Source organism: Nematolebias whitei, chromosome 15 (assembly GCF_014905685.2).
Source record: "Nematolebias whitei isolate Nwh7 chromosome 15, NemWhi1, whole genome shotgun sequence".
NCBI lineage: Eukaryota > Metazoa > Chordata > Actinopteri > Cyprinodontiformes > Rivulidae > Nematolebias > Nematolebias whitei.
Window position 1 is genome coordinate 21,102,858 of NC_056512.1, and position 23,484 is coordinate 21,126,341.

The following is a 23,484-nucleotide window of genomic DNA, read 5'->3' on the forward strand; positions in this document are numbered from 1 at the left end:
ATATACAGTGAAGAAAATAAGTATTTGAACACCCTGCGACTTTGCAAGTTCTCCCACTCCCTTCCCATGGAGGCGTCTGAAATTTTCATCTTAGGTGCATGTCCACTGTGAGAGACATAATCTAAAAAAAAAAAATCCAGAAATCATAATGTATGATTTTTTTAATAAATTATTAGTGTGTTACTGCTGTAAATAAGTATTTGAACACCTGCCAATCATTTCTGGCCCTCAAAGACCTGTTAGTCCGCCTCTGAAAAGTCCACCTCCACTCCACTTATTATTCTCAATTAGAAGCACCTGTTTGAGGTCGGTAGCTGCATAAAGACACCGGTCCACCCCACACAATCAGTAAGACTCCAACTACTAACATGGCTAAGACCAAAGAGCTGTCCAAAGACACCAGAGACACAATTGTAGACATCCACAATGCTGGAACGGGCTACGGGGCAATTGCCAAGCATCTTGGTGAAAAAAGATCAACTGTTGAAGCAGTTACTAGAAAATGGAAGAAGCTGAACATGACTGTCAATCTCCCTCGAACTGGGGCTCCATGCAAGATCTCACCTCGTTGAGTATCAATGATCCTAAGAAAGGTGAGGAATCAGCCCAGAACTACACGGGAGGAGCTGGTCAATGACCTGAAGAGAGCTGGCACCACTGTTTCCAAGGTTACTGTGGGTAATACACTAAGACGTCATAGTTTAACATCATGCATGGTACGAAGGTTCCCCTGCTTAAATCAGCACACGTCCAGGCCCGTCTTAAGTTTGACCATGACCTTTTGGATGATCCAGAGGAGTCATGGGAGAAAGTTATGTGGTCAGATGAGACCAAAATAGAACTTTTTGATCTTAATTCCACTCGCCGTGTTTGGAGGAAGAAAAATGATGAGTACCATCCCAAAAACACCATCCCTACTGTGAAGCATGGGGGTGGAAGCATCATGCTTTGAGGGAGTTTTTCTGCACATGTGTACAGGACGACTGCACCGTATTAAGGAGAGGATGACCGGGGCCATGTAGTGAGAGATTTTGGGGAACAACCTCCTTCCCTCAGAACATTGAAGATGGGTCGTGGCTGGGTCTTCCAATATGACAATGACCCGAATCACACAGCCAGGAGAACCAAGGAGTGGCTCCGTAGGAAGCATATCGAGGTTCTGGAGAGGCCTAGCCAGTCTCCAGACCTAAACCCTATAGATAATCTTTGGAGGGAGCTCAAACTCCATGTTTCTCAGTGACAGCCCAGAAACCTGGCTGATCTAGAGAAGATCTGTGTGGAGGAATGGGCCAAACTCTCTGCTGCAGTGAACCTGGTGAAAAACTACAGGAAACATTGGACCTCTGTAACTGCAAACAAAGACTACTGTACCAAATATTAACATTGATTTTCACAGGTGTTCAAAACTTCAAATACTTATTTGCAGCAGTAACACACAAATACATTATTAAAAAATCATACATTGTGATTTCCGGATTTTTATTTTTTAGATTATGTCTCTTACAGTGGACATGCACCTAAGATGAAGATTTCAGACCCCTCCATGATTTCTAAATGGGAAAACTTGCAAGTTGCAGGGTGTTCAAATACTTATTTTCGTCACTGTATGTGTATGTATGTATGCATATGTGTGTGTGTGTGTGTTTTATGTAGGTCTTCATTTAACACAGTCGTTTTAAACAAATATATTTTCATTTTCTCTTCCAGACCAGCGTCTAGATCTGTGTAAGCTGAACCCTTCTGACAGTGATGCAGTGAGGGGGCAGATTGTAGGTAAGGATGAACACGAACATGTGTTTAGGCTACAACTATCATATAGTTTATTAATCACACATTCTGTTGAGTAATCATTTGACTGAGTAATAAAATTTATAAGTACTTTTCCAGCTGTTCCCAACCTTTCCAAATGGAATCCTTTGACTTGTACTTGCTGTAAAGGCTGCGCCTGCCTTCGCTGTATCATGAAATGTTCTTCCAAAACCATCCATCAGTTTTCTTTAGCCGCTTCTCGTTTGCGGGTCTTTAGGGTCTTTTTCCACCAGTCTCTGTGATGGAGACGGGGAACACCCTGGACAGGTCATCAGTCACATGGACACGTAGAGACAAACAACCATTCACTCTCTCACTCACACCTAGAGACAATTTAGAGTTACCAATCAGTCTATCATGCATGTTTTTGTTCTGTGGGAGGAAACCTGGAGAAAACTCACGCATGCACGGAGAGAACATGCAAACTCCACCCAGAAAGGTTGAGACGTGACCTCGTTGAGAGGCGACAGCTTCTTTCCAAACGTTTATTTATTATAAGCTAAGCCAACGGTCAAGTGGGTCTTGTCAGGATGTTTGTAACAGTCTGTTACCCCCCCCCCCCACACACACACACAAAGTTTCTGACAGGTATGTAGAGTGGAAGCATTACCTGAAACATCCTGTTCTTCGACAATCCAAAACTTGTCTTTTGTATGTTTTTGAAACGTTTTTTGACACTGAAACCGTTTGAAGGAAGGCGAGCTCCTCATCATAGCTCAGATGTTGCAAGTCGTCTGTGCTTAACATAAAGTTCAACAGGTGACTCCTAAAACGAACACGTCAGTGCCGGTGAAATAAGAGCTAAATTCTTTAAGAACCAGTTTCACTTTTGTGCATAAAAATGTATTGTCACTGTTCGATCTGTCACTTGCTTCTCCGTCACGCTGTCAGCTCTTTGACCTTCACGCCCTTCTTGTTTCCAGTGAGTCTACAGACGCGAGATCGGATCGGCGGTGGCACCGTTGTAGACTGCAGAGGATTGTTGGAAAACGATGCGTGAGTTTGTCGCCTCGTTGTTCTGTAGATAATGCCAACTTCATTTTAAAATGATACTGAGTTCCCTCACCATCATTTATTTATTGATCCCTCTAATTAAAAAAGTTACTTTTTAAAAAAAGCTGACTCATTTTTTTCTCCTTCCAACCCAGGCCTGTGTTTGAGGGGTGTTTCAGTGAGGAACCGCTGCCCTACTCTGACCCCACTGGTGCTGCGGGAGGCGGGAACTGCCGGCTGGACTCCCCGGGTCAGGAGAACCGTCTTCAGTCGCAGCGAATCAGAGGGCAGGACTCCAGAGGTCACGGCCACACCCCTCAGAACAGACCCCACGGACATCAGCCGCCTGACCTTCCGGAGGGATACGGTCAGTTCAGAACGTTAAATGTAACCGATCCGAAACAAATACGAACAGTTTATAATGTTTGTTGTTGTTTTTTTCCCAAACAGAGCAGCGAACCACCGTTCAGGGCCAGGTGTACTTCCTTCACACACAGACAGGGGTCAGCACCTGGCACGACCCTCGGATACCTCGGTAAGATTTCACCGCGTTTCCTTGCTTGGTTCTGGTCCAACAGAACCTGAATATAGATGAGATCCGCCCACATTTTTTGTGTTAACATCACATAAAAAACACAGTGAACAAAAAATAATTGTCAGCGACTGACAGTTGTTCCTATTTCTGCTACAGGGACCTGGCAAGTAGGAGCTGTGAGGAACTCGGTCCATTACCCGTGGGCTGGGAGGTCCGAAGCACTGTGTCCGGACGCATCTACTTTGTGGACCACAACAACAGAACCACACAGTTCACAGATCCACGTCTTCACACCATTATCAGGTCCTGAAATGTTTGTTTGTCTCAAACGGAAGGCTCGGTGCTCACTTTTTTAGTGTTTACTTAACAAGAAGTTTCAGGATTATTCGCTTGTTAATCTAATTTGTTGTAATAAATAATAAAACGGTCTGAATCTGAACATGGCCTGCTAACACTCATCAGCTATCTGCAACAATGGCGGCGGAGTCCAACATACTGCTTTTCTGAGCTACGACTGCTGAAATATATTTTTAATCTCGTATTTAATTAATCTACACCAGAATGTAGCTGCTGTGACCGACATCTGTGTTGGAAGAGACTCCAGTCAGATCCAGTTCTAATATCGCTGTTTATTGAACAAGGCAGGCGGATATTTCATGTGTCACACTGCACTAACATACTAAATGTGCTAAATAATAACAGTTTAACAATAGTAAACAGTATTTATGTTAGCGTGGGAGATGTAATGAAGTTATCCGAGCTAAATGAAGCTATCTGGACATTATGTAATTCAAGTTATGTGATTTAAATTATACGAAACATGTTGCATGTTGCTAAAGTTGAAAATGAAGACATCAGGTTTAATTTTTATTTATTTATTCAACACCACAAACTGTATGTCACACAAACACTGATGATTAAACTGAACACACTATTAAAAACATGTTAACCGAACTGTAACTACATTAATGAACTGGACTCTTCCTCTGTTGTCATCCTGGATATACTGGTCCCATGTTGTTCATCTGGCTCGTTCAGGCTGTCACTTCTTTGCTTAATGCAGCTTAAAACATTCAGTGGATTGGAAAAAAGAATTGGGGGGATTTTAAAATAAATCGTTCATCCAACATCTCTCTCTTCCACGTCCTCCGGCACCAAACCTGGGTCGAGACTCGTTCAGAACCGGTCCACCTCTGGTGGGAGGACAGCTTCTTCTCTCAGGAAAAATTTAAATAAAAACTCAGTTGTTGTGTAATCGAAGCAAACACAAGCAAATATTAAGAACGTTGATTTACCTGCTGTAAACCAGCTACTGATTATCACGGAGTAGAAAGTCTTGACATTATCCTCGTCTGTTCTGGTCCGCTCAGCGACCGGTGTGGAGCTGTTGGATGAAGCGGTCACGCTTGGCGTCAATTCTGTCGACTCTTATCCAAAATCCAACTTTAACTTAATCAGGTCTCTTGTAAATGAGTCCCCGAGGCTCAGTGGGATTCACCTGTCTAAATAAAGGTTGAATGAATGAAAACTAGGAATGTACGATATGGCATAAAATTTATATCGCTATATGTATTGTGAAGGGTGGAGAAAACGATATATATCACAATATGTTTTTGGTATAAAACTTGCAATAGGAATTTTAAAAAAGCATAGGGTGTCCTTTTGCCATCATATTTTTTGAATTAAGAAAATTCCACTACTAGGTCCAGAGAGTTATTAAATAATAAACAAATCAAGTATTAGGCTTCTTTCTTGTAGTGCAAATCAGTGCAAAAGATATCAAATGTAGTTTTAGCCACATGTTTTAAACAAAAGAATATGTCGTAAGAAATGAACAGCAACAGAGCAGCATTTTACACTGAAACACTTCACCCTCCAACCCTCTAGTGGACGACTCCTTCTGCTTTAAGGAGAGCTGACACAAAATGAGTCTTTCGCACAGTTTTCAACAACGACAACAAAAAAAAAGAATTAAATCTGACAACTCTGATTTTACTTCAGACACAGCATTACTATGGTTAGCCGGTAGAAGACATCTCTATCGCAGGCTAAATTTCTATCGTTTCTACTGTATATATCACCCATTCCTAATGAAAACTTGTTGTTAAGTTGTTGATAGCTGAGATTTCAGTCTAGAGGAAAGTCCTTACAGGGAGCGATCCAAGGGAGCGATCCAAGTCAGCCCGCCTGTGCATTAGGTGAATGTACAAAATTCACAGCGCCAACTAATGACCCGGCATGAAAACTACAGTGGATTTGCGGGGGCGGGGATTCCTGCTGGTGCATGTAAACACAAAATCTGTCTGTGTCAACGTGGATCTTTTCCTTGAATTAACATACAAAAAAAACGTGTTTCCCCCCACCGTGTCTGTGTAAATAGGGCCTTAGTTAACACTTCATAGGGGTGTGATTTACAGAAGTGTGTGTTTATGGGAGGTGAAGCTTCACAGAGTTTAATCCTCTCTTCCCTCCTGACATTCCTCCATCTCATCATGTTCCTTCTTGTCTCCTCCTCCTCTACTTTCTTTTCACCTTCCAGCCAGCAATCTCAAGTAAAAGAAACCTCCCAGCCCCCTCAGATGGAAGTGGGGGTTGAAGAGGGGGGAGTCGGAGGAGTGAACGGTGGAGATGGAGATTTGGCGGTGCGCTATGAGAGAGACTTGGTGCATAAGTTGAAGCTGCTCCGCCACGAGCTATCGCTGCAGCAGCCTCAAGCTGGACACTGTCGTATAGAGGTGTCCCGCGAGGAGATCTTTGAGGTAAGGGGGACGGGGGGAGAGAACAACACCTACATGTGGAGGGAGGATGTCCTAATGAGGCAGACCTCTCAACTTTTACATCCCCTACAGTCCAACTCACTGTCGGAAATGTAAAACGATGGTCTATTAAAGGATTGGGGAAAATATGTTCAAACATTAATTATAAAAAGTTCATGTTTTGGATTCCTTCGAGGAAAAGCCTTTAATATTATTGTTGTGTTTGAGCAGTTTAATGTCTGTGTTTATAGGAGTCGTATCGACAGATAATGAAGATGAGGCCCAAAGACCTGAAGAAGCGGCTGATGGTGAAGTTCAGAGGAGAGGAGGGTCTGGATTATGGAGGGGTGGCCAGGTGATTTATTTTACATGCCTGATGAGTCGTCTCTCTCAAAGTGGACCAAGTCCACAGAAAATAAATCGCAGTAGAAGTAAAATAAAAACTGGTACATGTTTGACTGGGAAGAATGATGCAAATATTTATCATTTCAGTTTATATTTGGATATGTTGCGCTGCATACAGAGTTCCTGTAGCAGCACATAATAACCATTCATTTTCTACTTCTATTATCTAATCTCGGCTTTTTGTTTTCTTTTGTGTTGTGTGTTAAATGACCGTTGCAAGTGTTTTGTAACGACAATTAAATAAAGTAAAAATATAATAATAATTGGACATTTTGTCCATATTAACCAGTGTCAAACATGCATCTTGATTCTTGGGAATGACTTACTTATTTACAACTACAGTAATTTTTAAGTTATTTTAAATGGTTTGTATTTTTTTCTTTTTTAATTCTTATGTTTATTTAAGTTTGTAAATATAACAGCAAAATCTAAGTGTCTTGCGTTCAGTGCGTTAAAGCTGGTGACTTGTGTGTAATTGTTGACGATGCTTGTGTTTAGGGAGTGGTTGTACCTTCTGTGCCATGAAATGTTGAACCCGTACTACGGCCTGTTCCAGTACTCCACGGACAACATCTACACGCTACAGATCAACCCCGACTCTTCCATCAATCCTGTGAGGGTTTTCATTGTTTCATTCACGTACGATGGAGTAATCCGGTTGTCTGACTCGTCTCTCACACTTCCTCTTTAAGGACCACCTGTCATATTTCCACTTCGTGGGTCGAGTCATGGGCCTGGCGGTCTTCCACAGTCACTACATCAATGGGAGCTTCACTCTGCCCTTCTACAAGCAGCTGCTCGGCAAACCCATCCAGCTCAACGACCTGGAGACCACGGACCCCGAGCTGCACAAGAGCCTCATCTGGATATTGTGAGGATAATCGGATCATCTATCTGAAGCACTTACTGTTTAATTTGAGTACAGTAGTTCCTTGTTTATTGCGGAGGTTCGGTTTCCAACCCCCCTCTCCCTGCAATAAGTGAAAAATTGCGAAGTAGGGAAGTAATAGTAGTAGTTTATTTCAGTATTTATATATGTTAAGGCTTTAGAAGCTCTTCCCACACTCTTGCAATGTTCTAAACTCTTAAACCTACATCATTTTAACAACATATGTACAGTATTGTACATGTAGCTACTAAATTTTACTTACAGGTGTGTCCCCAGAGCTCTTGGGTTCACTGCTGAGTCTGCAGGTCTGGTTCTGGTTCAGTGCAGCTCTTGAGCTTCGAAGCACATTTGGGGGGAGGGCAGATCTTCTGTTGGCTGGCGTGGGACCGTATGTGGTGGATTGAGTCCAAGTCTGGATGAAAAAAGTCCCAATGGGCAACGAAAATGGGTCCGGACCTTCGGCACACGTTCGCGCTTAGAAGTCCACGTGGACCAGCTACCAGCTCTCAAGGTTCACTAATGGGTCTGTAGGTCAGGTTCTGATCCAATTCAGGTCCAGTTTGATGGGTTCAGTGCAGCGTCTCTTCATCCGATGGGCACCGATCCGATCAAAACTTTACCTCTGTTATTTTCAGCAGAAGGAAACGGGGCTTCTAGACAGGGCCCTGTTGCCTTCTGGGAAATGTGGTAATTATGATTGGGAATACAGTGGAGGCTTACTGAAAGAAAAACTACAAAATGGCGGCGCCTGTCCGAAGTATTTTATTTTTTCCTTAACTTTTTACTGTACTGTACAGTACTGTACTTTTTACTGTACAGTATCCAGTACTGTCCCAGTCACGTGAGTAACACTAACGATGACAATCACGTGTCCTGTACAAATTTGTATCCAATGTCGAACCGCGGAGTATCGAGGGACTACTGTACTTCTCTTTTGACTTCTGCTCAGTTTTGCTAACTTTACTGTCTTTGTGTAGAGAAAACGACATCACTTCGGTCCTGGATCACACGTTTTGCGTGGAGCACAACGCCTTTGGGAAGTTCTCACAACACGAACTGAAACCTAACGGCAGAAATATCTCAGTCACGGAGGAGAACAAGAAGGAATACGTCAGGTATCAACGGCTCTCCGTAGTTCTTGTAGTTGTTGAACACTTCCCCCAGATAAAAGCGTGTCCGTTTAATTTGGTGTATTAATTTTTCTGATGTTTACGACGTGTTGCAGACTCTATGTGAACTGGAGGTTCATGCGGGGAATTGAAGCCCAGTTTCTGGCTCTACAAAAAGGTTTCAGTGAGCTGATCCCGCAGCACCTCCTCAAACCTTTTGACCACAAAGAGCTTGAGGTAAACGTTTCATTTTCAGATAATTAATTGGTATTTAAGTAAAAAAAAAAAAAGCTTAAATACAGAAAATTGCAGTTAATCACCCTTTAATATTCTTTCTATTTCATTGCAATACAACCTGAATTTAAAATGATTTTTTTTGTGATCTACAAAATATTCCCTGGACAAGGATAAAAGAGGAAATAAACTTAGTTATTAAAAAAAAAGTGAAATTGTAAAGTTGTGCATGTGTGAGTATTCACTCTGCTTTAAAGCCCCAACCATCATCTTAGAAGTGACATCATTAGTAAAATAAGACCCACCTCTGGGTTCAGACAGCAGCTCATTCACACCGCAGCTCTTAATGCTCAGTTCCAGTTTTATGTGCGATTGTTCACATGATTTAAATGTGACCGTCATCGGACTCCAGTGTGAAGAGTACATGACCCTGAAGTGAGCCACGACTCATCTGTTCCACACCGCACCAGTTTAGTGCCTGCCCACTGCCGATACCCACCTCCACTCAGACCAGTTTATGGGGCCACCTTGTTTGAGGTTCAAAGCAGACTGCTCTGAGGGGCCGATTTTTAACGTAGACAGATAGCAGCTGTTGATTGACCAGCAGAGCTACGTCACTGGATGACCCGCCCAGCAAAACATTAAACTGAACCTTCCCTTTCTCCTCGTGTTGCCGGACGGCTCCACAACAAATGAGTGCATTTAATCAGAGATGATGGCACAGCATGGCTACACCTGGACTTATAAGCAGTGCCGGGATAAGCTAAAGAAACTGAAGTGAGATTCTAGGGCGATTAAAGACGACAACGGGCCGAGTGGCTCGAACACAATGATCTGTTACGATCCCGCCCACAGAGCTGGGAAACAAGTCAAAATGGCAAATCACCTCCACCTGAGAAGAACCGATAAGACGAGAACCGAGTGGAGTCGCACGTATTATCAATGGTAAAGCGGCTAAAGATGACCCTGGTGGAGCTGGACAGCTCATCTGTAGAGATGCTCGTATCTCTTGTGGCCCCAGGGCCGCCCTTTGAAAAGCCCTGGTATGCATTATGCACACCACTTTTTGGAGTTATCTAAAATAAGTTATTTCCCGTTTTAACTTTAATAATCTAAAGAACAGTGTTTGAAAGTTTGTGAACCCTGTAAAAAAAATTATACTTCTGCATAAATATAACAAAGCATCATCAGTTTTTCACACAATTCCTAAAATTAGATCAACAAATGAGACGGAAATATTATACTTGGTAATTTATTTATTGAGAGAAGTCATCCGATATTGTGATCCAAAGAGTTCGCAAACTTTCAAGCACCACTGTATTTTTTTCAACATTTTTAGTCTATAATCAAATTATAAATTCCAGGTTGTAAGTGAACAAAATAAAAGGATTACCAAAAGAATGTAAATATATTTAATACTGTATGTAAACACCTAATTCAGTGCTTGTAAAAACTTGGATCCCTCCATTCTTGTCAGCTGCTTTAAGCATTATTAGGAAGTTTTAATTCATGTTTTGGTTGGGTCACCTTTACATCCTAATGTTTTCTCCATCTTAACGTCTCCAGCTGATCATTGGTGGGCTTGGAAAGATAGACCTTGCGGACTGGAAGGCCAACACCCGCCTGAAACACTGCACAAGTGAAAGCAACGTGGTTCGGTGGTTCTGGCAGGCGGTGGAGGACTTCAGCGAGGAGAGGAGAGGGCGCCTCCTGCAGTTTGTCACAGGCTCCACCCGGGTCCCACTACAGGGGTTCAAAGCTCTGCAGGGTGGGTCATGCACTGACTCCACTCAGATTATTAAAAATAATATTAGTTTATGACAGCAACGATGGTTTTATTTCTTTACATACAAATGAGTCTTATTCTTGTGGAAATGTTTTGAGAAGGCCTGAATGTTCTTTAAATGTTGACTTGAACTCTACAAAACAAGCAGAATGGATTTCTAAGCTGTTGGTAATCTCTTTAAATTAACTTTGTTTGACAACCAGTACTCAGATATTTATGCTACCTATTAAAAAAACCTTGGCACAAATGTCAAAAAGCTAAATATGAAGTAATACCATTTAATTTCCAGGTTACTTACCAATGATATTAATAAATATTCTGCAAATCACACTTTTTGACACTCAGAAGAGGAGATGGTGACCAAAACGTTCAGCTATGTTACAGAAGAACGTGACAATGTTAGACACTCGTTGTTGCTTTTTCTAAACACTATCATAGTCTTTGTTTTTTAACAGAAGTTATCTTGTTTACTGGAAAGCAGAAACAAAACTTAGAGCAACTCGAAAGTAAAATAAGCTAATTTATTAAACAAGAAAAAACAAAATGCTGATGTGGCAGTAAAAATGTTCACGAGGGTAAAAAGCACTAGTAGATTTGAAAGGGTACAAACTAGAACGGCTCGTGAAGCAAAACACACGAACACAAGGGAGAAAAACGGCACAGGCTTTAAATGGAAACGGATGAGGGAGAAATCACACCTGCGGAGAGACGATGAGTAGGAGCTGAAAGCTAAAACAAGTCAAACAAAATGACGGAAAACTAAATGAATGACACAAGACACAGAGCATGACAGAAGTTTAGATGCTCCCGTTGATTTTTCTAGTTTCCTTGAAAAGTTTAAGCCATGCAAAGAAATAATTTGGCTTTCTTTAAGCAGTAATCTTATCTGGGCCAAATCCAAAGTAGATGTTTTCTAAAACAAAATAATTATTTAAATAAATTAAAAAAAAAAAACTTTATATACTCTTTATGTAAATGCCATTTTTTTAGTCCATCACTATTTACTCTGGAGACAGTTTGTTACCAACATCTGAAGCGCTTGATGTAAAATGGACTATATTAAATGTAACCTGGAATATCAGCATAGTAAAATCAGCAATACAGCATTTGCTTAAACCTCAATAAATACTTTAGTTTTACACTGTTTTAGTCTTTGCACCAGGGGTTGTTTTTCTGGCTGGTCACACTTAGCACGTTTCATTTTGCAACACAAGCTTTATATAAATCACTGCTGGTAATAAACTGTAGGATAACTGGTCTTCAGAGAAAATGTTTTGATATAAATAACATTTCAGAGAACTCACCACAGAAATTTACACCAAAAACTCAGGCACTTTGACAAATATTGAGCTAAAAGCTGGTGTGGTAGTAGCCGAGAGTCATCTTCAACTCATACTCTGGAACAACTTTCAGGAAAGGATCATTGAAGTCAACTCAATTTGAGATGGTCCCCATAGCTAATAGACATTTGCCAACAGAAAAATTATTACAACTTACTCAGATTTACAAATATTTACCTAAAGTTTAACGTGAGATTCAGTCTCAACGCATACTCTGCACTAGAGCTGTCGTTTCTAATCCGAAACCCGTCTCGGACCGACCCGGATTAGGGCCAGGCTTGGTCGTTATAATGTGATTAATGGGCGGGCCGGTCTCGGTCTTTTAATTAGGTCAGGATCAGTCGCGATCCAGTTATATGATAACATGGCCTGCCATACTTTCACCAGCCACACATGGCCGTTTCACCACGAGCTGACCGGCCTTGAAAGAGGTGAGAATCAAACAAATCAAACAGGTGAGATCATAAAGCAGACGCGTGTCAAAGCTGTCCTCGTGTCTCAGTAATTCAGAAGAATGCAGCAGAAACGGGGTTTAAAAATGCTTTTTATGGCCATGAAAGTACAAACCCCTCTTAGCTCCAAATCTTCTGCATCTTTTATTCAGCTGTGCGTCCCTGACCGTTAATAACTAATTAAAAATGTCTGGGTTTAATCCGGGTTCGGACCTGTAATTACTGTTAATTCGTCGGGTCGGATGGGGTTTGGAAATTATGACCGCGGGCTGGGGCCAGGTCGGATCAGATTTTCTGGGCCCGAATGCAACTCTACTCTGCGCTCACAGATCTTTTGAAATATCACGAGATCAAACATAACGTTTACTAAGGTTGACCATCTGACCTGTAAGATGGTGGGTGAGCATTTCTTCAAAGAACGCTAGATCTTTGACCGTATTTACCGTATTTTCCTCCGTAAAGTCGTACCACCCTATAAGTCGCGTCAGTCCAAATATGACTAGTAAAGTGGAAAAATCCATAAATACGTCCCATCTATTATGCATCATCGCTGACAACCCAGAAATATGGGCAGGTGTTGTGCCAAAAATTAATTGTCTGCCGAATGGTGGCCGTGGGAGCCTGCACAGGAGGACTTTAACAAGAATTTAACAGAATTAACACTTAAAAACAATTATTTGTTTGCTCGACTTTATAGTAAAGGTGTTTCTCTGTTGAATAATAAATGCACTTCATTGGTGAAATTAACTGCATTTCGCCGGTGCGGCGCAGCGAAATGAAGCTGATTTGACGGTTGCTCCGGGCGAGCTGGACGAAGGTGGGAGGCTGTGGCAAGCTGATTGTGTCATTAATAGCCATTTTTACCTATTACATGATACAACGGCATGCCATACTACTCTGCTGCCATCTAGCTGCTGAAAATGGTAGTGTTCAGTATTTTCAGTCAGAATGAATGATAACAGTCATATCTCAGCCAAAACTTGTTTTATAAGTATGGGAAAAAATTCATAAATATGTTGCTTCGGCGTAGAAGTCTCAGGGCATGTAAATTATGTAAAAATCTTCGACTTATACAGTGAAAAATACAGTAAACAGTTTAGCTAAATGGCCGGACATACCAGTCTGCCTTCCTCGTTCTCCTTTCTCTGGCCGTTCATAAATCACAGATGAAGCCACCACGTCCTGTTTAGATGTGAGCTTTCAGAAATGAAGCGGTGCAGAGCAGAACCCAAAGAAGCGTGGAGCAGAACTCAGCTGGGTTGAAGCGGAGCGCGGTGCGTTAACTCTGTGTCGGACATCCTCCTCATTTACAGAAATTAATGAATGAACTCACTGGAGCGGTCCTCAGTGTGCGATCCTCTCGTCGCTGAGGGATTTGATTAGTGAATGTTTGTAGCTTTTGAGATGAGAGTTTTTCTGAACTGGATTTTAAAGTGACAACCCGGTTTTTGATGGTGACCTTTCTTATGCCTAAATGCAGCCATACTCCAAAATGGAAGCCAGAATCTCACTTAGTTTTCAAGAAATCATTCTCACGACACCGAAAGGCATTTATTATCGGCCATCTTGGATTTTAACCCAGCAATCCAGTTTTCAAAATAACTTTTCTTACACCTAGATATAGCCACACACCAAACTAGAAGTCAACATGTTGTTTGTTATCCAACTCACAAGGTTTTCATACATACATGGCAGCAGACATGTTGGATTTTGACGTGACAACCCAATAATTGAAAGGAACCTTTCTTACGCCTAGATGTAGCCACACTAAAATAGAAGTCAGTATCTTTTTTGTTGTTCAAGCTATCATGTCCACAATATTCACTCTTTGTGACAGGAGACAATAAATCTGTTAATTGTTGTTTAATCCCCCATGCGGGTGATCGCACAATGTCATCAGTTCATCACATTTCTGAGCCGTGGCACCGCAGGTTGTATTTTCACATGTCGGCCGGCCCAGCTCTGTTAGTACCTCGCTCGGGGGGAAACAAAAACTTGTTCAGACTAGCCATTAGCTCGACTCCCCTGTGAAAACATCTGCTTGATATTTAAAACATTAACACTCTTAACAGAGTTCTGCAGGTAGGATATTTACTACTGACAACTCCACTGAGCCATACTTCCAAGAAATCCAATCTATTCCTTCAAATGTCAGAATTATAGTTTACAGCTGTCAAATATTGTTTGAAGTAAATTAAACCATCTGGTCTACTTGTAGATTTAATTGGAGCTTTTCCAGTTTATTGACTGACGGTTCCCCAAAGTAGAGCAGTGATAACTAGAATGTATGTGTGTAAGGCTCTACAGGTTCTGCAGGACCAAGGCTCTTCACCATCCACCTGATAGACGCCAACACGGACAACCTGCCCAAGGCTCACACCTGGTAAGGACACGCGGATGCAGGTTTGTCTCACGTTTGTCTCTGAAGGGGACTAACACTTTTCTCTCGTGTCCAGTTTCAACAGGATAGACGTCCCTCCCTACGAGTCTTATGAGAAACTTTATGAAAAACTGCTGACGGCCGTGGAGGAGACCTGCGGCTTTGCTGTGGAGTGACGAGTCCACCGCCAAGTCAACACACAGTTACACTCGCTTGCACTTGCACACAAACTGCAACATTTTTACAGACGCGCACACGGACCTTCAGAGTATACACGGCGTGTGCAGCGCAGCCACGCGCCACATGAACATACCGACTCTTTGCCACTTCTGAACCGCCGAACTGTTAGAGGCTAACAGAGGAGGCGCTGCAGGAGGAGGTGGAAAGAAAGAAGTATTTTCAACTTTTTTCCAATGTTTTGAAGAAGCGTTTTTATCCTTCGGTTTTAACAAGCTATGATGTCATTCTGAAGAATGTCGGCCCAGACTCCAGTCAGCATCAGCCAATCACGTAAGAGCCTGCGAACAGAGGCGGGTCGCTCTCCCTGACGAGCTGATCGATCGGCTCGATTCATGCTTCACATTTAACCACTGTCGTGTGCGCGCGTGCATGTGGGAGAGTAAGAATGTGTGTGTGAGTGTGCATGTTTGTGTGTGCCAGGCATGGCACTCAGTTATACTGTTTAAAAACAAAAAGATAAAATGAGCCTCTGTTTTTGTCTCATGTTTATACCTGCGACCACTTGGATCCACTCGGATATTTTATTATTTATTACTAAGTGATTACTGACCAAGCTGCTATTCGCTCTACAGTGAGCCATCACTAATCTCTTAATCTACCAGAGCTGAAGGGTCTATTTTCATGCAATGCAAGTAATCCACAAAGTGGGTTTTTATTGAATTTTGTTACTCTTAACATTCATGTTACTGTTGATGTGTTTCACAGTGCTGGGTTACAATAATTGAAGTGTAAAGGATTATTTTTAGCTCTATTTTTAAAGTCAAACTCATTTGAAGTTATAAAGATGCCCAAAGGTATGTATCAGATTTAAAAAAATACAATAAGCTTCAAGATGAAATGAAGAAGCCAGTTTTAGGAATTCATCTGTGCAAAGTATATTAAAATCTCTACATGTTGCATCAAATTACCATCATTTTATTCATGATGTGTCGTTTTTTTACCCTCACTATAGCCTGAATGTTAGAAAAAAGTAGTCCTCATCCTTAAAACCACCATGAATGAATCTCTTCAGTCATGAAAGCTCCATAGCAGAGAATGAAATCAACCTGTGATGAGCACGAAACAGAAAAAAAGGTGTAGATTGAAGACTGTTAAGCAGTATTATTTCAATCTGCGTTTTCTATCGTCTAATTTCACTGTGTAATGGATGCAAAAGTATTGTAACTTACAATGTACTAAACATTTATGAGAAAATACGATGTAAATAAGATTATATTAAAAAGAAATTAAATTGAAAGTACCCTTGTGTTGTGTGGCTTATTGTTTCTTTGGTAAAATAATCAAGCTACAATAAGTTCAAAAGGCGTTCAATACAAAAACAACTGGACTTTATTTGTAACAGAAGACGTTTCGCTCCTCATCCGAGGAGCTTTCTCAATTCAAAGAGCAGAGAGTGAGAGATACAGGTTATAAGGCTGAGTGAGATAACACACACACACATAAGACACACACACACACATACTGTATATGTAGATTGACAATTCACACCTAAACACCTTAACAGTATCTTTGTTACTCTAATTCACAGTTGAGGCCCCTCTGTTTCCATCAGGTGTGAAAACCGGCTGGGAATCTGTTTTAAAGTTGCATTATATGTTTTAGAAAGAGGAAATCTGAGGCCTCCTCCTCGAGATGGTTTTTCTTTTACATAAATCGCTTCCTTCACCCCCCTCTCAAACCATCTGTGTTCTCGGTCCAAAATGTGCACATTTTGGTCCTCAAAAGAGTGTCCCTTATCTGTGAGGTGGAGGTGAACTGCGGAATTTTGTCCAGAGGAGGTGGCTCTCCTGTGTTGAGTCATGCGTCTGTGAAGAGGCTGTTTAGTTTCTCCAATGTAGAGGTCTGGACAGTCCTCGCTGCACTGGACCGCATACACTACACCACTCTGTTTGTGTATGGGTGTCTTGTCCTTAGGGTGGACCAGCCTCTGTCTGAGAGTCCTGCTGGGTTTGAAATGTACTGGAATCTTGTGTTTGTTGAAGATCCTTCTGAATTTCTCTGATACTCCAGCAACATAAGGGATGACAATGTTTTTACGTCTGCTGTTCTCCTTTTTCTGTTTATTGGTGTGTTTTGTAGATTTCCTCGCTGACTTGACAAAAGCCCAGTTAGGATATCCACATGTTTGAAGAGCATCTTGAATGTGTTTCTGTTCCTTTTCCTTCCCTTCTGTCTTCGTGGGGACGCGTTCGGCCCGATGTTGTAAAGTTCTGATGACAGAGTTTGTGTTCCAGTGGATGGTGGGAGTCAAACAGAAGATACTGGTCTGTGTGGGTTGGTTTTCTGTACACTTCAATGTTGAGGCTGTCCTCTCTCTCCATCTTAACCAAACAGTCCAAAAAAGCCAGCTTGTTGTCGTTTGCATCCTCTCTGGTGAACTTGATGTTGTTATCGACCGAGTTAATGTGTCTGGTGAACGCTTCTATTTCCTTGGCTTGGATTTTGACCCAGGTGTCATCCACATAACAGAACCAATGGCTTGGCGTTGTTCCCTCAAAGGAGTTAAGGGCTCTCTGTTCCACTTCCTCCATGTAGAGATTGGCAACAATGGGTGACACTAGAGATCCCATGGCACAGCCGTGCATCTGTCTGTAAAAACTGTCATTGAACTTGAAATAAGTGGTGGAGAGGCAGAGGTCCAACAGGGTGCAGATCTGGTCCGGGGTGAAGTTGGTCCTGTTGATTAAGTCCTTGTCTTGTAGAAGTTGTTTTCTGACGGTTTCTACTGCTTCAGAGATGGGTATGCATGTGAAAAGAGAAGTCACATCATGCGATACAAAGGTTTCTCCTGGGGTTAGTTTCAAATCTTGAACTTTGTTAGCAAAATCAATGGAGTGACGAGGTGTGTTTCCAACAAGAGGAGCTAAAATACCAGCCAGATGTTTAGCAATATTGTATGTCACTGAGTTCATGCTGCTGACGATGGGTCTGAGTGGTGTTCCTTCTTTGTGGATTTTTGTCCATAAAGACAGGGAGTGGCTTCCCCTGGGTACAATCTATAATACAACGATTGATTGATTGTTTTCTCCTTTTCAAGTTTTTGTAGGTAATCTGTGACTTTCTTTTTATAGGTGCTGGTTGGGTCCCTCCTCAGGGTCTCATAGGTGTTACTGTCGCTCAGTAGTGTAGTTATTTTTTCCTGGTAATCAGAAGTGTTGAGGACTACTGTGCATCTTCCTTTATCAGCTGGTAAAATGGTGATGTTTTGGTCCTGGCTGAGTGATGTTACAGCTTTCCTTTCCTGTGGTGTGAGGTTTGAAGGAGGCAGTTTGGCACTGGAGATGGTTGCTGATATTTTCATTCTGAGTTGTTCTGTCTCTGTTTCCATCAAGTTGTTGTTCCTAATCGCGGATTCAGTGGCCGTGATTAGTTCCACAACAGGTATTTCTTGTGGGGAGATGGCAAAGTTTAGTCCTTTTGCCAACACGTCTTTCTCAGGTTGTGTCAAGGTCCTGTTAGACAAGTTTCTAACCCACTGGTCCTGAAAATTAGCGTTGGCAACAACCTCCTGATCTTGACTGATGGTTTGTGATGAGAAAACAGATATTTGCTGTTATTTAAGAAACTTACTTTTCAGATGGAGAGAGAGGACAGCCTCAACATTGAAGTGTACAGAAAACCAACCCACACAGACCAGTATCTTCTGTTTGACTCCCACCATCCACTGGAACACAAACTCTCTGTCATCAGAACTTTACAACATCGGGCCGAACGCGTCCCCACGAAGACAGAAGGGAAGGAAAAGGAACAGAAACACATTCAAGAAGCTCTTCAAACATGTGGATATCCTAACTGGGCTTTTGTCAAGTCAGGGAGGCAATCTACAAAACACCAATAAACAGAAAAAGGAGAACAGCAGACATAAAAACATTGTCATCCCTTATGTTGCTGGAGTATCAGAGAAATTCAGAAGGATTTTCATCAAACACAACATCCCAGTACATTTCAAACCCAGCAGGACTCTCAGACAGAGGCTGGTCCACCCTAAAGACAAAACACCCATACACAAACAGAGTGGTGTAGTGTATGTGATCCAGTGCAGCGAGGACTGTCCAGACCTCTACATTGGAGAAACTAAACAGCCTCTTCACAGACGCATGACTCAACACAGGAGAGCCACCTCCTCAGAACAAGATTCAGCTGTTCACCTCCACCTCACAGATAAGGGACACTCTTTTGAGGACCAAAATGTGCACATTTTGGACCGAGAACACAGATGGTTTGAGAGGGGGGTGAAGGAAGCAATTTATGTAAAAAGAGAAAAGCCGTCTCAACAGAGGAGGAGGCCTCAGATTTCCACTTTCAAAAACCTATAATGCAACTTTAAAACAGATTCCCAGCCAGTTTTCACACCTGATGGGAACAGAGGGGCCTCGTCTGTGAATTACAGGAACAAAGACTTTTGGGGGGCCCCTACTGTTAAGGTGTTTAGGTGTGAATTGCCAATCTACATATAATGTGTGTGTGTCTTATCTCACTCAGCTTTATAACCTGAATCTCTCACTCTCTGCTCTTTGAATTGAGAAAGCTCCTCGGATGAGGAGCGAAACGTCTTCTGTTACAAATAAAGTGCAGTTGTTTTTGTATTGAACGCCTTTTGAATTCATCATGTCCTGGATGACTGAGAATCTTCACCAGCTACAATAAGTTAAATTTATATTGAATACTTAAAACAGTAAAAAACATTTAGTGGAAAAGCTTATTAGAAAAAAACAACAAATATGTCTTTTTATTTTGATTACTTGTTTTTAATCTTTTCTTATATAGTTGGAGATTTATAGTTATTTTGGAAAAGTGGTTTTGCAAGTCATGTATTTATTTTTACAGAAAAATGTTTAAGCATTCTTAGCAAAGTTTCATGAATACAATAGAGGGGGAAAAAAGGTATTTCATTGTGTCTCAAGTATTTTAATTTGAACAGATTATAATTGTATCTATACAAGTTTATAAAGCACCAAGTCACAACAGAAGTCATCTCAGGGTACTGAACAGAAACATTTATATATATAAATAATAATTTAACATTTATCTGAGGAGCAGACTGCTCTGAGTTTAACTTCATCGCAGACTCTCATCTTGAGCAAGCATGAAGGCGACAGTGGAAAGAAAAAACTCCCTCATGAGGAAGAAACCTTTAGTAGAACCAGACTCAGGACAAGCGGCCATCTGCTTCGACCGGCTGGGTTTGAGAGAAACGGATACACAATAGCAGGTTATCACATGCTAAGGTAGAAACTGTAATGTCATTTAAGGAACCCGTTAAATGCTCTGCCCGCTTAATTTCTGAAAGCTCACATCTAAACAGGACTAGGGCTTTAACATACTACTCAACCTGGTTGTTGTTTCAACCAGTTTGACGTGACTTTCAACAAGGTAGAGGGCCAGCAATGGAGGAGGGGGCGTGCCAAAGACACCATCTTAGCACCAACATAACTGGTTTGTTCCACTTTGGAGTAAGCTGTTGGGGGAAGAATCAGTTTTGTTGTGTGTTTCCTTGACTGATGAAGCCATCTGGATCGAAGGTAAAACGTTTCAGCACAAAAAAAGAAACTGTCCAGATGACCTGACTGAAAAATGTTGGATTGTATACCTGGATTATTGAGCATGGACTTCGTTGTTATCATTTAAGGAAATGAGGTCAATTTGTCCTCCAGTAGTCTAAGCCTATAGCAGCATAACAAGCAACCCTAACTATAGGATTTATCAAAAAGGAAAGTCTTAATCCCAGTCTTAAAACTGGACAATGTGTCAGCCTTATGGACAGGAACTGGAAGTTGGTTCCACAAGAGAGGAGCCTGATAACTGAAAGATCTTTCTTCTACTCTAGGAACGGCAAGTAAGCCTGCAGTCTTGAGAGTGAAGTGCTCTGTTGGGAAAATATGGAACAATAAGATTTGTAATATAAGATGGAGCTAGGCTGTTGAGAGCTTTGCAGGCTAGATATATCCTATTAATAAAGATTTTCTGTTCATATCCTGGCTGCAGCAGACGCTCTGTAAAACTATTTTAATACAAGGGTTCTCAAATTGTGTGGGGGTCTGGGTAGAAAAAATTCTCAGGGACTCCCTCACAAATTTCATCCTTAAAACAATTTACGTACTGCCATTTTATCCACAAAGTGCCGTGAAATTTTATATATATATATATATGTGTGTGTGTGTGTGTGTGTGTGTGTGTGTGTGTGTGTGTGTATATATTCTGCGTTTGGTTAAGTATGTTTGTTTTACTGAGGTGTTGGTTCTTATATGTATTCTTATATGGATTTATGCACTTTTATTTTTTTACATGCTCCTCCAGGCTCCAACTCATGGACCCCTGGCCTGGGGGGTCCTGGGACCCCAATTTGAAAACCTGTTTTAAAAGATCCATGATTTTTTACTACAAGTTGACTTTAAAATAATAATGTGCTTATAAAACTAAATGATTAGTTGTTTTAAAAGTTTATCTTTCAACTGTTTTATATTTTTAAGTGATTTCGGGGCTGTTGTTGGAGACGTTCATAGCTGCTAACCCTAAGACTACATTTCCCAGAATCCCTCATTCGTGAATGACGAAAAGCATCTTGCGCGAGACGCTTCTTGTTCTTGTTTTGGCAGTTTCTTTCGTTTGGCTTGACACTGTATCAGGAAGGCGGACTTCAGGGCGCCGTACGACGACACTGTGGTATTTTTACATTTGTTTTCTTGATTTTAGGCAAACATTCCACACCTAGTTCGACTGATTTGAAGGAGGAGTGTTATGATTAAAAACTGGACAAGTCGGCTAACTAGTTATCCCACTAGCTAGCCAGTCATGCTAACGAGCGAACGGAAATGATCGATTAGTGCTCTGGCGTGTTTGTTTTTAAACTCCACCGTATTTAACTTTATTCTCTTACATTTTAGCTCTAATGTCAAGGTGACTAAAGCAACGCAGATCTTTGTGGCAAAATATGGCAACTGTCAGCTTCTCCCAAGTGTTAGCGAGCTTAATGATAGTAAACATCCCATCTTTGATCTAATGATTAGGCTTAACTACACTAGCGGGTAATGCCACCGAGGACATTTTAGATATACTTTAGTCGCGCAAATACATCAAATCAACTTTGAAATTAACTAGCAAAATGATTAGTAGCGAGTGATTTTTAACTCCACCATCTACTTCGAGCTTTCTGTTTCTTAAGCTCTTTGTTTATTTGCTAATCTTTCAGTTGAGTTCATGAAATAGTTGTTTTCTGTAAATGTTGCAGCATGCTAAAAAATGAAACCGCTTGGCAAATCCTGTGGGAATTCCGGAGTCAGTATTTTAGTTTGCGTGAACTCGCATTGACATGGTAGCATTGATTTGGAGCTATTATCAGGTTATCTCTGGAGGAAAGTACCCTATGTTGATATTCTGTTATGTCAAGTTCTGGGAGCTCTAATCTGTGTGTGTTTCTTTCTGGACCAGATGCTGCTGTTCGAGCTTTGAATCTGGTTCTGTGGGCTGATCTCAGGAAGTTGGTAAATGTAGTTTCACGATGGCAGATGGAAACAACGAGGACGATGTTATTCTCCTGGCAAGCTTCAATGTCCACAGAAGCCAAGGTGAGGCACATTCACAGCACCTACTGCAAACACTGCGTTCACACTATTTAACCAACCATATTTAACGAGAGTTACTTGGGCTTCATGATGACTTGTGTTTGCTGGTAGCCCAAACTACTACTTACTACAAACTGCAGGCAAAAGTGGCCCAAATCTGTTTAGGTTTTTTTTTTCTCCCCCAAATGGGACCTGCGGTCATGTGGATTACATCATGACAGTCTGAAGGTAATGAATGTGATATTTTTCTAATCTGGCCCAGCCCTTTTTTTGTACTATGTTTATCAAAGTGACCTCACTCTGAATGACCATGTCGTTTTTATCTGAGGTAGGCGTATGTGAATCGAAACAAATGTTGATAATATTGATACCAACTTTGTTTGGTTTAAATCTTTAAGCTTCACACGTGTTCAGCTACAGAACAGAAGTCTAGTTGCTCCGTCTTTGTTCTTTTATTTTGTTGTGTCCTGAATGACACTGACAGACTGTCATTAAATAATCCAGTGATTCCCAACCTATTTTCCTTAAAGACCCCCGTTCTTACTTCCTAGCCAATCTGAGACCTCCCAATCCCTCGCTACTCCCCTCTCCCAAAAGACTCATTAAGATTAATCTCTTTATCAAAGTGATAAAAGAATAAAGTAAATATTATAAGTAATAGTAATATAAGTAAATATAGAATAAAGTCAATAAAAGAAAACAGTAAATAGTTACAAACTTTTATTTGTAAAAGGTATAAACTAGTAGTTTTACAACAGAAATAACTACAGGAACACAGTTTTGAGAATTACTCAAATAATTTTTCTTTAAAAACTAACAACAGAGTATTTTTAAAAACACTTAAAAAATAAAAAATTGTAGGTTTGTCAAGATAATAAACTCTGGGCATGTACACACAGCTCTAACAAAAACAAAGACTAATGTGTATATGCATACATACACACATACATACATACATATATGTATGTCCACATACATACACATATATAGATAT

At 41.1% G+C, this 23,484-nt stretch overlaps 2 protein-coding genes across 2 annotated transcripts in view; both read left to right on the forward strand.

The window, feature by feature from the left end:
• smurf1 (SMAD specific E3 ubiquitin protein ligase 1) overlaps window positions 1-15,609 on the forward strand; it is a gene marked incomplete in the record, with an annotated part of 45,082 nt that extends 29,473 nt beyond the window's left edge. The window contains 14 exon segments of the mRNA XM_037688869.1: window positions 1,708-1,773; window positions 2,733-2,805; window positions 2,958-3,169; window positions 3,253-3,337; window positions 3,494-3,640; window positions 5,877-6,096; window positions 6,345-6,448; window positions 6,997-7,111; window positions 7,191-7,369; window positions 8,365-8,502; window positions 8,613-8,733; window positions 10,297-10,498; window positions 14,616-14,691; window positions 14,765-15,609. Coding sequence (XP_037544797.1) covers window positions 1,708-1,773; window positions 2,733-2,805; window positions 2,958-3,169; window positions 3,253-3,337; window positions 3,494-3,640; window positions 5,877-6,096; window positions 6,345-6,448; window positions 6,997-7,111; window positions 7,191-7,369; window positions 8,365-8,502; window positions 8,613-8,733; window positions 10,297-10,498; window positions 14,616-14,691; window positions 14,765-14,864 — 1,838 coding nt within the window.
• Window positions 15,610-21,477: 5,868 nt separating this feature from the next.
• The window catches only part of rnf216 (ring finger protein 216), a 33,406-nt gene continuing 31,399 nt past the window's right edge, over window positions 21,478-23,484 (forward strand). The window contains 2 exon segments of the mRNA XM_037689458.1: window positions 21,478-21,591; window positions 22,357-22,493. Coding sequence (XP_037545386.1) covers window positions 22,427-22,493 — 67 coding nt within the window. The 5' untranslated portion in view covers window positions 21,478-21,591; window positions 22,357-22,426.